This window comes from Suricata suricatta, chromosome 10 (assembly GCF_006229205.1).
Source record: "Suricata suricatta isolate VVHF042 chromosome 10, meerkat_22Aug2017_6uvM2_HiC, whole genome shotgun sequence".
In the NCBI taxonomy this organism is placed as follows: Eukaryota; Metazoa; Chordata; class Mammalia; order Carnivora; family Herpestidae; genus Suricata; species Suricata suricatta.
The window spans coordinates 55,532,198-55,547,430 of NC_043709.1; the positions used below are offsets into that span (position 1 = coordinate 55,532,198).

The 15,233-nt window shown below is 52.6% G+C and overlaps 3 protein-coding genes and 1 long non-coding RNA gene across 7 annotated transcripts in view; 3 read left to right on the forward strand and 1 right to left on the reverse strand.

Moving 5' to 3' along the window:
- The first annotated feature begins 2,535 nt into the window (after positions 1-2,535).
- On the forward strand, positions 2,536-5,494 carry CDK4 (cyclin dependent kinase 4). Of its 2 annotated transcripts, none has more exons than XM_029955900.1 (8): positions 2,536-2,768; positions 3,219-3,455; positions 3,602-3,737; positions 3,860-4,039; positions 4,162-4,271; positions 4,511-4,561; positions 4,695-4,830; positions 5,085-5,494. In XM_029955900.1, exons 2-8 carry the CDS (start codon positions 3,238-3,240, stop codon positions 5,175-5,177), a joined length of 924 nt encoding a protein of 307 aa, XP_029811760.1. In that variant the 5' UTR covers positions 2,536-2,768; positions 3,219-3,237; the 3' UTR covers positions 5,178-5,494. The 2 variants fall into 2 exon arrangements, with proteins under 2 accessions (XP_029811760.1, XP_029811761.1); XM_029955901.1 differs by having other exon boundaries at positions 2,542-2,768; positions 3,860-4,027.
- A 185-nt stretch (positions 5,495-5,679) lies between these two features.
- On the reverse strand, positions 5,680-15,046 carry TSPAN31 (tetraspanin 31). 3 transcript variants are annotated; one of them, XM_029955904.1, is made up of 6 exons: positions 14,954-15,046; positions 7,553-7,720; positions 7,205-7,285; positions 6,750-6,881; positions 6,335-6,448; positions 5,680-6,222 (listed from the first exon to the last, which is right to left on the reverse strand). In XM_029955904.1, exons 3-6 carry the CDS (start codon positions 7,280-7,282, stop codon positions 6,148-6,150), a joined length of 399 nt encoding a protein of 132 aa, XP_029811764.1. In that variant the 5' UTR covers positions 7,283-7,285; positions 7,553-7,720; positions 14,954-15,046; the 3' UTR covers positions 5,680-6,147. The 3 variants fall into 3 exon arrangements, with proteins under 3 accessions (XP_029811764.1, XP_029811763.1, XP_029811762.1); XM_029955903.1 differs by lacking the exon at positions 14,954-15,046 and adding an exon at positions 8,216-8,668 and having other exon boundaries at positions 6,734-6,881; XM_029955902.1 differs by lacking the exon at positions 14,954-15,046 and adding an exon at positions 8,216-8,653.
- On the forward strand, positions 11,061-12,683 carry LOC115305668. The gene is made up of 2 exons (XR_003914919.1): positions 11,061-11,150; positions 11,782-12,683. It is a non-coding gene; the product is annotated as an uncharacterized LOC115305668 (long non-coding RNA).
- The window catches only part of AGAP2 (ArfGAP with GTPase domain, ankyrin repeat and PH domain 2), an 11,756-nt gene continuing 11,319 nt past the window's right edge, over positions 14,797-15,233 (forward strand). Inside the window, 2 exon segments of the mRNA XM_029955899.1 lie at positions 14,797-15,230; position 15,233. The exon segment at position 15,233 is cut by the window's right edge and continues 788 nt beyond it. Coding sequence (XP_029811759.1) covers positions 14,909-15,230; position 15,233 — 323 coding nt within the window. The 5' untranslated portion in view covers positions 14,797-14,908.

Sequence of the window (15,233 nt, forward strand, 5' to 3'; positions counted from 1 at the left end):
GGAGACCCCCCCGGAGCGGCGGGCGGGCGGGGCGGGCGGGGCGGGCGCCGGGGAGCCGGTGAGGGATGGAGGGAGGGGCGGGGCGGGGAGCGGGAGAGAAGTGGCCGCGGCTGCGCATCCCCGCCCTGCCCGGCACGAGCAGGTGTCCCCAGAGGCGGGGGCGAGTGTGCGAGCCTGGGGGAGGGTGGAAGGAGGGGAGTGGCCAAGGAAGGGGAGTGTGCACCCGGGTAGGGGAATAGGTGTGTTCATGGGGGTCGGGAGCTGGTAAGAGGGTGAGGATGCAAGGTGAGTGGTCAAAGACGCAGGTGCACCAGGGAGGGAGAAGCTTTGTGCAAGATAGGAGTGTGCAAAAAAAGAGCTATGCAAGGGTCTGAGGTGTGAGGAAGATGAACAGGAGCTGGACTCAAGCAATAGACACTTTTACACAAAAGACGGGAAAGTGTGCATGGTGTGGGACAGTGGAAAACCGATGCGTGTGTAAGAGATGCATTCGGGTGGTATGAGAAACACAAGTATGTAATTGTAATGTGTGAGGAGGTGAGTGAGGAAGGGAGACGAGTGCTAAAGGGATTAGAGCGTGTTTCCTGGTACCCTCCTGCCCCACCACACGACACTGAAGTGAATACTGCACACATGGGCACACACAGCTCTTTACTTTTGCTTTTATGGAGGCCTTGACCCTGAGGACCAGTTCTACCCTTTCATCCCATTATTTCTGCTTTACACTTAGATCCCCTCTCTCCAACGCTGAGGGAAAAGGGATTCCATGGGAACCCACTGGGTCAAACGCATTGGAAAAAAAAAAGTAATTAGTAAAAGAGTAATTAACAGAAGGGAAGGTATGGAACCAGGGACAGACTGCCAAACTAAGTCTCCTCAATAAAAGTGATTAAGGAGAGTAATGCTTTTATGAAGATTCAAATGCTTTAGATGGATGAATGCATGAATCAGAAAGGAGGCTGGAACCCAGAGCAACAGAGAGGGTGACTTCTAAAGACACTTTGCCTGCCAGAAGGTTTATGAACCAACCAGTCCCTGCATTTGCCTCAGAAGCCCCTTACCCAGTTCAGACCTTGAGGACTTTCTTTCCGGTGTCCCAGCTGCCCTTGGCAGCAAGGGCCCAGAGCTATACAACTGCCAGAATGCAAAGAAGGGGAATCTGTACTGACCTGTATTCCATTTTGCCCTGGAGTTTAGTTTATATTCATCTCAAGCCTGAACTCTTACATTCTCTGCTGAATGGTTAAGGAGAATAGAAGTTAAGGTAGAAAGAGTGGCAAATAAGAGTTATAAAATGGGTTCATATTTGAGACAATTTCTCACAAATGAGACCATTGATCCTCCTTCCCTCCTTATTCCATTTCCCTGAAGGGTTAGGAGATAAAATAAGGAAGCTAGAGCCAGTAAGACGAGGAAAGTCAGAGAAACCTGTATGTCTACCTAGGTGTCTGCCATAAGAGGCCTTTTGGAAAAGTCTGTGTTCTGGGTAGGAGCAAGGGCTAAGAAAAGCTGCACTGGGGAAAAGAGAGAAGCAGAATGACCCCAAACAAGGAGTCACAAGATTTGTAGAAGAGCACAAATCATTCTCATACAATGGTCTGAGGTGGTGGTGGTGGTGGCAACTTCTTTGTCCATTCCTGCTGCTGTATCTAATGTATAAAATATACACATATGAACACACATATATACAAACACATATATATCCTAGCATCTTAGTGCTAGAAAAAACCTTAAAGGTTAAGCATTCCTGTCTCTTGCTCATTGATAACTTATCTGCCAGAAAGCACTTCCTATTTTAACACTCTCAGGAAGGGGTAGAAGTTGGGAAGAGAGGAGGGCATCACCTTGCCACTCTTTCTGTTGGGTTACTGCATTAATCTGCCTTCCTTCCATCAGTTATTTAACCCTAGTTTTGCCCTCAGGTGGGTATTGTCTACTCCGTTTTATACGACCGCACTGTTGGCTGCATCTTTACAGACAGCCTCATCGCTACTTTAAAAGGCTAGTGACAGACACCAAAAAAACTCACGCACAAACAAAAACCCTGCATACACACATGAGGCAAGCACTCGGTAAAAAATTGTTGAATGAGTGAATGAATGAAACAAAGACACAAACGAGAGTATGTTTTCCGTTGGCAGCAAAGCAGAAAGGCAACCACGCCACGTCTCGCCCCCTCCCCGCCAGACCACCATATAGAGAGTGAGAGAGGTGTAGGGATACTGGAGAAGCTCTCAAGCTCGGCCTGCAGCCCCGAGTTGGGATCTGGGTGGCCCAGGTTGCCATGGCACCGCATTGGACTCCACCCTCTCTTGTCTTCCTCCAGCCCTCCCCATTCCCCCCGCCACGGTTTGGCAGTCAGTCACGTGCCCCGCGGCGTAACCACACCTCTGCCCCTCAGAGCTGTGTCAAGCGGTCACGTGTGATAGCAACAGATCACGTGGCTACCACTTCTCCTCCGCCCCTTTCTCCTCCCCGCCCCCTTCCCGGTCAAAGCCTCTCCTAGTTGCCCCTCTGCGCATGAGTGTCTTGTACGTGCCCCGAACGTCCGGCGTTCGCCCCGCCCCCCCAGTTTCCGCGCGCCTCTTTGGCAGCTGGTCACATGGTGAGGGTGGGGGTAAGGGGGCCTCTCTAGCTTGCAGGCTGTGTCTATGGTCGGGCCCGTAGAGTCCAGCTGCACCGGACACAGCTCGAGTGTATGGCGCCGCAGGATCTGGCTCCGGGGCCCCGATAACGGGCCGCCCCCGCAGCTTCCAGGACGGAGTGAGGTAAGTATAGACCCTTCCCAGGAATGGGGACCATTTTCGTCCTGCACGGTTTCCTACGCGACCAAGTTATGGAAGGATGGCTCGAGGGCGGGAAGTGGGGCAGGGTGTAATTTGTTCCTTTGTGATCGTATGGAGGTGTAATTTTAGGGACTGGATGTCGGGTCTTCGATGCAGGGGGTGTGTCGTGTGAGATCGACCTTGTGCGGGGCGCGATGGTCCGTCTTAAAGAAAGAGGATTTTTTTGTTTTAGGGCTTCACGTGGCTGGAGGGCTTGGGGTTAGGGTCATTGTGTTACCTGCGGGGCCACCCTCATGGAAGATTGGGGAAGGGACGGGATGCTGGTGATGGTGTCTTTGTAATGTCTTTTGTGGGAGTCACTTCATTGCTGCAGGCATATGCCGTCTGAACTCTGGAAGGGATTTTCGATGGCAGGAGTCTCTGTGATTGTAGGGTCTCCTCTGATCTGAGAATGGCTACTCCTCGATATGAGCCGGTAGCTGAGATTGGTGTTGGTGCCTATGGAACGGTATATAAGGCCCGGGATCCCCACAGTGGCCACTTTGTGGCCCTCAAGAGTGTGAGAGTCCCTAATGGAGGAGGTGCTGGCGGGGGCCTTCCCATCAGCACAGTTCGTGAGGTGGCCTTACTGAGGCGGCTGGAGGCTTTTGAACATCCCAATGTTGTCCGGTAAGAAGAGGTGGAGGGTTGGGAGTGGGTAGTAAAGGGGAAAAGGTCACCTATAGATGGGGAGTGGTGGTCAGAAAAGAAGTGGGGACCCTGAGGAAGTAGGGGAGGCCATGTTGGGTACAAGTGACCATTTGTCTGATGGCCAGGCTAATGGATGTTTGTGCCACTGCCCGAACTGACCGAGAGACCAAAGTGACCCTGGTGTTTGAGCACGTGGACCAAGACCTAAGAACATATCTGGATAAGGCCCCCCCACCAGGCTTGCCAGTGGAGACTATCAAGGTGGGTAGGGTGGGTAGACACCAAGAGGTACATTGAGATCTTTGTGGCAGAACCTGTTGTGATTGCAGGTGTGGTGCCTAGTTGCCAGTTCTTCTGTGCCCCTCCCCCCACTTCCAAACCAGGATCTGATGCGCCAGTTTCTAAGAGGCCTAGATTTCCTTCATGCCAACTGCATCGTTCATCGAGATCTGAAGCCAGAGAACATTCTGGTGACAAGTGGTGGGACAGTCAAGCTGGCTGACTTTGGCCTGGCCAGAATCTACAGCTATCAGATGGCACTTACACCTGTGGTCAGTAGAAAGGTGGGGGTAGGGGAGTGGTTGACTGAAGCCATTGAGAAGTCTTGTGTTTTGTGACTTTAGTTAAGCAGCTGTGTTTCGTGGTAACCTGTAGGATCTTCATCCACTTTTCTCATTCCCATTAGGTTGTTACCCTCTGGTACCGTGCTCCGGAAGTTCTTCTGCAGTCCACCTACGCAACACCCGTGGACATGTGGAGCGTTGGCTGTATCTTCGCGGAAATGTTTCGTCGCAAGTATGGGACCCAAGTATCCTGAGTTTCTCTTAGTCATAGACCCCATCCATTCCCTGCCCCTTGTTTCACTTACATACTATTGACCATTTTGTCCCTAACCAGGAACTCCAAAATGGCCTGGAATTAGGAACTTCCATTGCCCTACATTCTCCTTACCCTCTGTTTTGAGCCACTAGCAAGAATTATTCCATTACCAGATCTTTGAAAATGACTGCGCCCTGTGTCCTTTCTCGCCATAGGCCTCTGTTCTGTGGAAACTCTGAAGCTGACCAGTTAGGCAAAATCTTTGAGTAAGTGGCCAGCATGGGGGAAAAGAATTTCCCATTCTGAATCTTTCTGCTGAGCCCTGGATGGCAACTGCCTCTGTGCCTGGAGATGGCTAGAGAAGGCCCCTCTTAACCAGAGTTCTCCTGCTCCCCATAGCCTGATCGGGCTGCCCCCAGAGGATGACTGGCCCCGAGATGTGTCTCTGCCCCGAGGAGCCTTTTCCCCCAGAGGACCGCGTCCGGTGCAGTCAGTGGTGCCTGAGTTGGAGGAGTCTGGAGCACAGCTGCTGCTGGTACTGGGCTTGCGCACGGGCACAAGAGAAGGTTGGGGTGCTAAACAGAGCAGCATAAAAGGGACCCAAACTGTCACGGTGCCTAAGACTTGGGCATGGGTTGGGGGATGGGCTAGTTTTTACTGTTGCTGTGAATAGGCCATCCCCAAAGAGGGAGGTAGAAAATATGCCATGCTAAGTATTATTAAGGGTGTGCAAAAGTCTTTTTTTTTTTTTTTCTTCACGGTCTTTTGATTTTTGCCTCCACTTCTCAGGAGATGCTGACTTTTAACCCACACAAGCGAATCTCTGCCTTTCGAGCCCTGCAGCACTCTTATCTGCAAAAGGCAGAAGGTAACCCAGAGTGAGTGGTGGAGGGGCTACAGCAGTGCCAACAGAAGGAAAAGTGTCATTTCCCTTCCTTTGAACACTTGAGAGCCCCCTCAACTGAGAAGGCGCTCTCAGCTTCTGAGGCTGTGGAAACTCCTCCAACTTTTCAGAAAAAGTATTTTGCTGCCTTAATGACATTACCCTCACAACCCTTCTTTTGAAGCTTATCCTTCCCCTGCCTCCCTCCCTCCCCACCCTCGATTTCCATACACCAAGGTGTACCTTGTTCTCCCCTTTCCTATCTTTATATTGGAATCTTTTTTATACCGAAAAAAACAAAACAAAACAAAACAAATACAGTCTTTTTTTTTTTTTAAATGTTTCTTCCACTGATGGGCTTTGCCATATGAGGATTTGGAAAAATCATTTGGAAGATGGAACTTCACTATAGAATCTTGAAAGATTCTCCCCAGGTCAGTCACAGAGCCTAAGCAGGCAGTGGAGCCCAACTGACAAGAGAAAAAAAGGCACTTAGGTTGCTTCTTTGAATACAGAGTTTAAATGGCTTTTATTTTTATATTCACTGAACTTCCCCTAACTGGGTCCTACTTATTGTAAGAAAGAGTTCTTGATGGTTTTTTTCCTGGCCGTCCCTGATTTACCCTTGGAGCCAGGCCAAGATGTATTGAGGTGGTCCAGCATGTGGAAGGGAAAAGAAGGGGAAACAGCCAGGAATGACTCCAACCCCCATCCCATTTCATGCACTCCCAGGAGCTTCCCATATCCACTTTGGGAGAGAGGGAGGAAGTTGCTCTTCATTCCTTAGATTCTTGCTCCCACTGAACATGTCAAGGCACACAGCCTGGCTGTTCAGTCACCTTTGGGGGGTGTGACAAAGGGCCTTTCCTTTTTTGCAAAAAGGGCTCTAGACCCTAAGTTTTCCCTAAGGGAGGAAGAAAAGCTTAGGGAGAACAGAGAGCAGGAGAGAAGTCAGAAGGATCCAGAGTCTCATAGAAAGGCACTGGGGTTAGCTCGAGGATCCTTCTGATTCCGAAATCGCATTGCTAGCCAAACACCAAGGATCTGTAAAAAGCAAAGGGAAAGAGATCATCACCAATTCTGAGTCTCTGGACCTAATACCTACAGATACAGAGAAAAGCTTACAGATGTAGATGAGAGAAGCGGAGAATGTTACCTCTGTAAAGCTAAAGAAGAGTCCAACACCCCCCAGGATTTTCAGGGCTTCATCTGAATGCTTCAGAAACTTTTCTCCACACATCTGGCACGTGGGGCTCCGGCTCTTGCAGATCTGAGGATAGAATATGTATGTGTGTGTGTTTGGAGGATGCAGAGTTGCTAGGCTGCCCTATCCCAACACCATGGTGAAGGGCTCCAAAAATAGATTACTGTGACCATTATCCTACAGGTAAAATCTCACTTGACTAATTCTCTGCCCTTTGTATCCATCCCTCCATCCCCCTGGCAGCACACAACAAGAGAGCTGCTAGACAGAGACCATCCCATTCAGACTCTTAGAATCTGCCAGTTTGGGCATTGTGCTTAACTTTGCTACCACCCCCCCCTCCAGTCCCACCTCTGCACCAACTCACTGCAGTGCAGAAAGCATAATCCTGTTGATACAGGGTTGTGAGATTGAACAAGCCACAACAATCAAAACTTCTTTCCAGTTCATCCCGGGTCTTGTTGCTCATGACCCACCAAGAAGCATTGATGACATCCGTCTGGAGAATACAGGCAGAGGGAAGTTACTGGATGCTCCTAACCTTAAGAAGCCTCCTATGTCCTGATCTTGAATACCTCAATTTCCTTATTCCAGCAAAGGGAGTCAACATCCCTCAGAAATAAGGGTGTATTATAGAGAAAATGATAAAAATCCACCTCAGGTTTTTCTGGAAAATTAACCAGATTTCCCAGAGGAAGCAAATAGCTCAGAGTCTGGAAGCAGGCCTACAAAGTGGTCCAGACTGAGGGGAGGGAGTTAAGGGGGGGTGCGGGGGGGTGGGGGGTGGGTAGGGAGCAAGTACTTGAAAGGCCATCTGCTTACCTGTTTGCTTCGGTTAATAGCAAGACATGAGCAAGAGATTCCAAACTGGAAGATGAAGACCAGACCGAGGATGATCATGTACTGAGAGGAAGAGTTATGGGAAAAAAGAGGCCTAGATTCCTTTATGTTGCACCTACAGTAACCATCTGATCTCTGTTCATAGAACTTCTATAACCATGTTAGCGGAATACAATAAAGTCAGCACTTACTTCATGAAGTATGGAAGAGGGCAGGGCAAGGAGACCTATCCCCAAGATCATTCGAGTCTACCCTTCTTTCCAACACTCCTTGTAGTTGATTCAGCCCTCCCAAGAGCCCCAGTGTCCCCATCACTTAAGGTCAGGATACAAAGAACAACAGCACTTGGTGGTGGTTGACAGCACCCACCAGTCCAGCCACCGCGATGAGAAGAAGGAAGACTCCCACAGCAATGACTCCTCCGATGATGTGGATGCTGGACACCAGACCCAGGCCCTTGCCCCAAGCAGCCACTCCAATGAGCAATAAGCCTACCAGCTATAGGAAACAGACCAGGTTACATCTCAGAAAAATTCTAGCGCGCAGCACAGCCAAAAGCCATTTTTTGTCTTGGACAAAAAAAGAACTGAGTTTGCGTGAACGAAGAAGAGGAGGTGTATGCTCTCACCGGAGATCAGAATGGCTGGGAGAGGGGTGGGGGGCAGCAGGCCTAGTAGAGTCTGAATATAAAAAAGGAACCTGTCGTTTCACCCATCACTTCTATTGGGGGAGAAACAAATTCACAGCGGGGAGGGATTGGCCTTTATACCCACAGCCTTCACTTCAATCCCCCCACCCCCCAGAGACACCCTCTGGTCACCGGAAGTCTCCCCTCTTCCCACGGAAGTCCCCTGGAATTCCCTCTTCGCCGGAAGTTCCCGGGAATCTTCCCGGAACCCCCCCCCCGTACACCCTCTTCCCACCGGAAGTCCCCTAGAGATTCTCCCCACTCCTCTTTCCGCGCTGTAGCTTCCCCCACCTCCAAAACCTCACCATGTAGACCACGTTCAGCGCGCATAGCGCATTCTTGGAGCAGGCAAAGCCACCGCAAACCATCTCCCCAGCTTTGGGGACCCAAGTGGTCCCAAGGACTTGGGGGGAGGGTCTTGGGGACCGTCTTCTTGGACCCCGACAGCTTCTGTCTCTTTAAATCGAGTCCAGCCAAACCTAATTCTCTGCGCCTGCACCGTCCCACCCCTGCCTCTGGATTGGAGAAACTCGGGGCTAATCCAGGACGTCGATGGCTTGAATGCCAATCAGTCTGCATTGCGTCACTGACCCGCCTGTCGGCCCCTCCTTTAGGTTCTTTATTGGATGAAACTTAAAACTAGGGGTAGAGCTTCCATAGATTCTCATTAGGGACCAGAGCCCAAACTTCAAAACCCCGGATTGAAAACGGAGCTTTCTGTGGTCGCAGCTGGAAGAGAGCTAACGCGAAGGAGAAACCCAGCCGGAGAGCGAGTAGGTGCGGCTTGGAGGGCGGAGCGAAAGGGCTCCTCCCCTCGAGGGAGCGCCCTTCCCCGCCCCTTTCCCCTTGTCCTGCAGTGACCTCATGATGACGCCATTGCTGGTTGTTATTGCATCACACTCGGGAACACCCAAAGCAGCAAAACATCTAGCTATTTAGCCTGGCCACAGAAGCCCTGGCTTGGGCACAGCAACGTCCAGCAAATCGTCACGCGTTTGCAGGTGTGTCCACTAGTACACATATTCCTCTCCCATAGCCTCTCCTAGCCGGGTGTGAATATAGCGTGCAAAATAGCCGCCTCAGGCCAGAACACTTCTGTATTGACAAAGCCACAAGTGCAGACATGAGTGTGCTCGGTGTCTTCAGAGCACATGGCTTCAAAAAAAAAAAAAAAAGCCAAAGGGAGGGATCTGGAATATGAATAAGAGAGGAAGGGGGAGTCTCCACATTTTCACTCTGAAGGTGGATATAGAGGTTGATCAATAGGTTTATTATTGAATAAATGCTTTTCATGGAGATGGGAAAAGGCATAATTCTTCTTTTCCAAGAGAAACTGTAGTAAGGGAACACAAACCAGAAAAACCTCCCTTCAACCCCACAGGATGATTTCAGTTTGTATGTACTTAGATTCTAGGAATACTCTTAACTGCTACAGTCAGATCGCATAGGTTCCAACTTTGCCACTTACTGGCTGTGTAACCTTTGGCCAGTTAAGCTCTCTCTCTGCCTGTTTCCTCATCTGTAAATGGGGATAAATGACAATACACCTTCTTCTTGGGTTGTTATGAGAATTGAATGAGTTAATATATGCAGAATGCTTAGGACATTACCTGGCATGTAGTAAACACTCAGTGTTAGTTATTATAATCAGGATGTTTTACAAGTTCTAGTAGATAATCCCAACCCCAATTCCCTTATCTCCAACTGTACAAGAATCAGATAGTTATAATCCACTATCTTTCATAAATTAATATCAAGAAGATATGCAGGCAAAGACATTTGGCAGGGCCAGGAAGGTTTGAGTCCTGAAACAAAGTGATCAGATCACACTAGCCACTGTTTCCCCCCAATATCTCCCCTGCATCTTCCTTCTGTCCTTCAATTCCTCATCTGCCCTCTTCTCTTTCAGGTCCTAAGTCAAGGACAAGACAATGACCTTACCTCAGGGATAAGGGAAACTGGCAAGCATGTTGGTTGTGGGGTATAGTGAAAAGAGTATCAGAGTTGTAATCAGAAGAGCTAGACCCATAGGGGCACTTGGCTGGTTCAGTCAGTGGATTGTGCAATGCTTGATCTCAGAGTCGTGAGTTCGAGACCCATGTTGGGTGTAGAGTTGTATCAGAGTTGTAATCAGAAGAGCTAGACCCATAAGGGCACTTGGCTGGCTCAGCCAGTGGAATGTACAATGCTTGATCTCAGGGTGGTGAGTTCAAGACCCATGTTGAGTGTAGAGATTACTTAAAAATAAAACCTTAAGAAAAGAAGACCTAGATCCAAAGATTTGTTTCACCTCTTACTGGCCTCTCAGAGCTTTGGTTTCCTTTCCTGCACCCCTGGGGCCTGTCATGAAAACAATATATTTGAAAGTACCATCATAAACTATTAAGTGTTATAGATAATTATTATGAAAGTAATTGCACAGAGAGCATGGTGGTTTTTTTGTCTGGTTAGAGTTACTGTTCTCCTCCATAACCTGTTCTTCCCATAACTACTTGGCCTTTTAAAACAGGAGGTGGTTACAGTGAGGCAGCTGACTAAGGAAGGGTTATGGAACAAAACAGGTATGCAAGCTCTTTGGATGTGTAGAGGGGGTGGTGAGTACAATTGTAAGCCGAAATGCAGGGCAGTTAAGGATGAGAGACCAAATGTGTATGCATTCCTGTCAGAGTTTGAGACAACACAAATCTGTTGGTTACCAAGAGTTTGGGATTGCACCTGGGGCCTGGCTTGCCACATTCTCCTAGCACCAACACCCATTTTAATTAGCCACCTCCCACAGGAGGCCCTAGGATGCTTGTTAAGGTCCCTCCATCTACCTGGCTGGGAAATCATAGCAGGGGCTGGCTGGCAGAGTTGATGAGCCGACGCTAGAGGGGGTGGGAGGTGCAGGAGGTAGTGCTGTCCCAGGCTGTGGGTTTGAAACTCACCAGTCAGGAAGTGAGGCCGACAGACGGAAGGGCGGGCAGGAGCGGGGAGTTCTGGGGCACAGCAGAAGGGGCCTTGTGGGGTTTGGGGACTTCAGGGTCATGGGCTTCAGAGCCAGAGGTTGCTGTTAACCTGGCAAGACAGGTCTGGGCAACATGCATGCCCAGAGGCAGTTGGCTGTAGCTGCAGTGAGAGCAGAAGTCAGACGACACGAGGTGGCCAGGCAGTCTCTAAGCCGCCTCAGGAAGCTGGCAGAGCGGGTGGGCGACCCTGAGCTTCGGGACAGCATCCAGGCCTCACTGGCCAGCGTGCGAGGTAAGAGAAGGGTGAGCTCCAAACTTGGATGTCTCGGGGACCAGCGGCGGGGATAGAAGGGCTTGCTGTGTCATACATCACTTCTCAATCAGCCACTTCCTAGTCCTCTAGATGGAGCTGGGACTCGGGGGAAGAATACATTTGGACAGGATGGAAAAAGATATGGGAGGTGTCATTCTCCCTGTTTCCCTAATTCTGATCCTTCTCCCAGGGGATCAAAATACAAGTCACTGCTGAGCTGACCTTCTTGGCAATGGAGAAGTGAGTGAGCATGGGGAAGAGAGGCTGTGACAGACCCATAGTAGACTTGGACCCTGCCTGGAGAGTCCAGAGCAGGAAGCAGCATGGGGCAGGAGGTTCTGGGACTGGATAATGTGTTCATTCCCAGGACCCACAAAGGATCGGTGACCTCTTGTTCTCCAGCTGTAGAGAGAAACACACACACATTGAAATACACCACGCAGAGAATGTCAGGCTCCCAGCCACACACTGCCACTCATACTACATGCTTTGCACAGCCAAAGTGCAAAGCAGTCCCCAGGACCCTTTTCGGTCCCCTCTCTTCCCCATGCTCCTGTTCCTGTCCTCCCCACTACCCCCAGCACACACACCTTCCGCTCTACCTCCTTAGTGCCATTAGAACGAGTGATGACAACACAGGGAGGAAGTGCTGCCATGGCAACACCATCCGCCACATCCTCCTGCCCACCCCAACCTTCAGTCCTGTGGTGGGGCCCCAGCAGGAACAGCTACTCCAAATCCACAAGGCCCCACCACTATGGAACCGGTGGAAACTGAAGTGGTCTCCAGCCTGCTCTCATCTCAATTACCTCTGAGGTGGGAAAGAGCAACAAAAGCCAGCTATGTTGTCCCTGAAAGGTGTCTGGGAAAAGCAGATTTCTCATCATATCCTGGTCTCTCCCAGCTGTTCCATTCTTAGCTGCCTACATGAGGTAGGGTTGGAGGGGTGGGTGTCAAGAGGCCATTCTTTCCACCAGGGATATCTCCTGCCAGACCTCTCTGACTGCAGAGGCCACAACTGCAGACTATAACTTGGGGAAGGAACATTTGGTTCAGGTTCCTCAGGAGACAGTCTGATCCCCTTCCCATTGCCTTTCTGAGGCTACTAGTGGCCCTCTACCCTCCTGTCCCCACCCTTTGCCAAGAACAACCGCTGGCAGGTGCCTTTCCTACAGCCTCAGTGGTAGAAAGACCCAGTGGGGGCAGGAGTCCCTCCAAGGGGAGGAACTCCAAGCCCCACCCTAATAGAGAAGAAAAGAAGGGGAGGAAAAAGGTTTAGTCCAGGTAGAGAAGCTCTGCTTAGCTCTGGAGAAGGAGGGAGTGAGGAGGCGTGGAGGCTGAAATCTCCCAGGAGACTCCGCTCTTCATCAGCGATTTGTTCCATTCCTCTAAGAGTCAGGATTCTGTTCCCACTGAACATCAAGGAAAACTGAGGCCACCAAAGGAAGGAAGGAAAATCAAGGCAGAATCAACAAAACTCCTTCACCCTCTCAGAAAATTCAGAAAAGGCTACTGAAGAGTTTTCTGTCCTGTGAATGGTGTCATCCCAGGGTGGGGTGGAGAGAGGGGGTGACCTCAGGACAGGAACAAGAGGGATTGGGTACAGGTCTCAGGGAAAACAAAGGGCATCCAGCATCCTGGTACCGCCCCCCCCCCCCCCCCCCCCCCCCCCCCCCCCCCCCCCCCCCCCCCCCGCCTCACCCCCTACCAGGCCAAGCACGCTGCCGGCTCCTGCCTCCTAGAGCCGCCCACGACAGCACTTAATATAGTCTCAGCTGCGTCAGGAGGGTGGGACGCCAAATTAGGGGAACGTTCAGACTCCCCGAGTGGGGTGGGGTGGGGGGATAAAGGGGAGTATGGGGGGGTAAAGGGGGGTGGGGTGGAGAGGTCTCCAAGCCTGTGAGAAGGCCTCCCACCACTCAGGCTCATCCCTGCCAAGTCTCACTCAGCCCCTGTTCTCCATGGGCCTAACCCCTTCAGCCTTCTCCCCAGAGTAGAGGACAGTGAGTTGAACTCCAGGGTCCCTGGAAGGGTGGTAGACACACAGCAGACAGACGTTTTCCATTCTATCTTCTCTTTAACCTTCTAAAAGAGCTCTACCTTGATAACCTCAGGAGACGGAATGGGAACCCAAAAGATGCTGCCTCCCACCTCAACTGAAGGGGTCCTTGTATTCAGGGGTGCTAAAAACCTCACAAGAGGGTAATCAGATTCGAGGATCGTGCCTCCCTTAACCCCAGTCCCCTGGCAGATCGCCCCCACCCACCATACACACGATTCTCCTCTCTACTTATCCCCGCTGATTCTGAGGCACTCTTGGAGCTACGGTTGCTATGGAGACTGGATGCATTTTGGTATGGGGGGTGTCAATCTGTAGACATATTCCTTCTCCTTCCACCTCAAGCTGGAGCCTTTGACTCACTTTTTGGCCTGGGCTCCTGGAGCCCTTAGATCTCTCCCCTCCTAAGGCACCCCCCTCCTTCCTACCCGGCTAAATTCCATGTTTGTCCCCATCCCCAGGGAACACTTTTTAAGTTCACTTTGGGACAGTTGGGCTCAAGTCGTGGCCCCACCAATGCATTGCAGACTGGAGGGTGGGAGTGGGTGAGGCGGCTGGGTGACGGGTAAAGAAACAGCGTGCAATTACCTGGGGGAGACCAGGGGTCCTGGGAAAGGGATTTCAGGCCTCCCGATTTCCCTACTTCAACTTCTCCAGAATTGACAGTGACCCCCTAAATCCGCTCCTTTTCCCCCTCGGACTGTCCACCCACGAACTGAGTTTTTACCCCGGTCCCTAAATGCCACACCCAACAGTCGCGCTTCCTAACCATGGTGTGCCAGGGGAGGGGGCTAGATTGTTGGAGTAGGTGAGTCCAAGTTCGAGGAAATCCAGCCCAGGATTTGGGAGGGAAATCCAGTCCTGGATTTTGTACCGCCTTCTCAGACAGCGGAGCTGGTGGAGAGAAGGTTGGGGGGGAGATAGGGTGGGGGGGTCGGGGGGCCGCCTCCTCCTCAATGTGAGGGGAGCGCCCGGACACAGCGCGCATCCGGACCGAGCCGAGCCCCGGCGAGCCCCCCGGACCCTTCGCCGGGATCTCACGCCCCTTCCTTCCCAGACCCCAGACCCGTGGGTTCCCACCCCCTAAGGCTTCCCTCCTTCCTCCCCCGCCGGCGCCTGTATCTCCATCCCCAGCATCCTCCCCGCGCCCCTGCGAATCCCCCGCAAGACCAGCCCATTAGCTTCCCACCTTCCCACAGACCCCCCTCCCCGACCCCCATCCCCGGTGCCTGTCCCCTGAGTCCCCATTCCCCGCCCCTGCCTCCCCCGCAGCGGTTCTTCTTCTCCCCCGGCCTCGGGTCCCCCTTTTCTGCCCCCTTTTCCTCCCTCTCCCCTATTTGCCCCCACTACTGTCCTTCCTGCCCTCCTCCGCCCATCTCGGCGCCCCCACCCAGGCCGGGGTGCAAGGTCCGGCGCACCTCCCTGGAGCAGCACCAAGGTCCCGGGGCTCCAACGGGGTGGGGGCGCAGGGCGGGGAGCATGGGGAGGGGGCGCCCCGTGTGATGGGAGGGGGGCGTAAGCGGAGGCGGCGGAGGCGGCGGCGACAGCGGAGCCGGGCTGGGGGCTCAGCGGGGTCCGGGGGCTGGGGGCAGCGAGCAGGGCGGCCCCATGGCCGGGCCCCCCTGAGGCAGTCCGGGGGAGTCCCCTCCCCTCCCCAGCTCGGGGGTCTCCGGGCCCCATGAGCCGGGGCGCGGGCGCTCTTCAGCGCCGGACAACGACCTACCTCATCTCGCTGACCCTGGTCAAGCTCGAGTCGGTGCCTCCGCCGCCGCCTTCTCCGTCTGCGGCCGCAGCCGGCGCTCCCGGGACCAGAGGTGCCGAGACCGGGGATCCTGGCAGCCCCCGAGGCGCGGAGGAGCCGGGCAAGAAGCGGCACGAGCGTCTCTTCCACCGGCAGGATGCGCTGTGGATCAGCACGAGCAGCGCGGGCGCCGGGGGCGCCGAGCCCCCCGCCCTGTCCCCGGCTCCGGCCAGTCCGGCCCGCCCCGTCTCCCCGGCTCCCG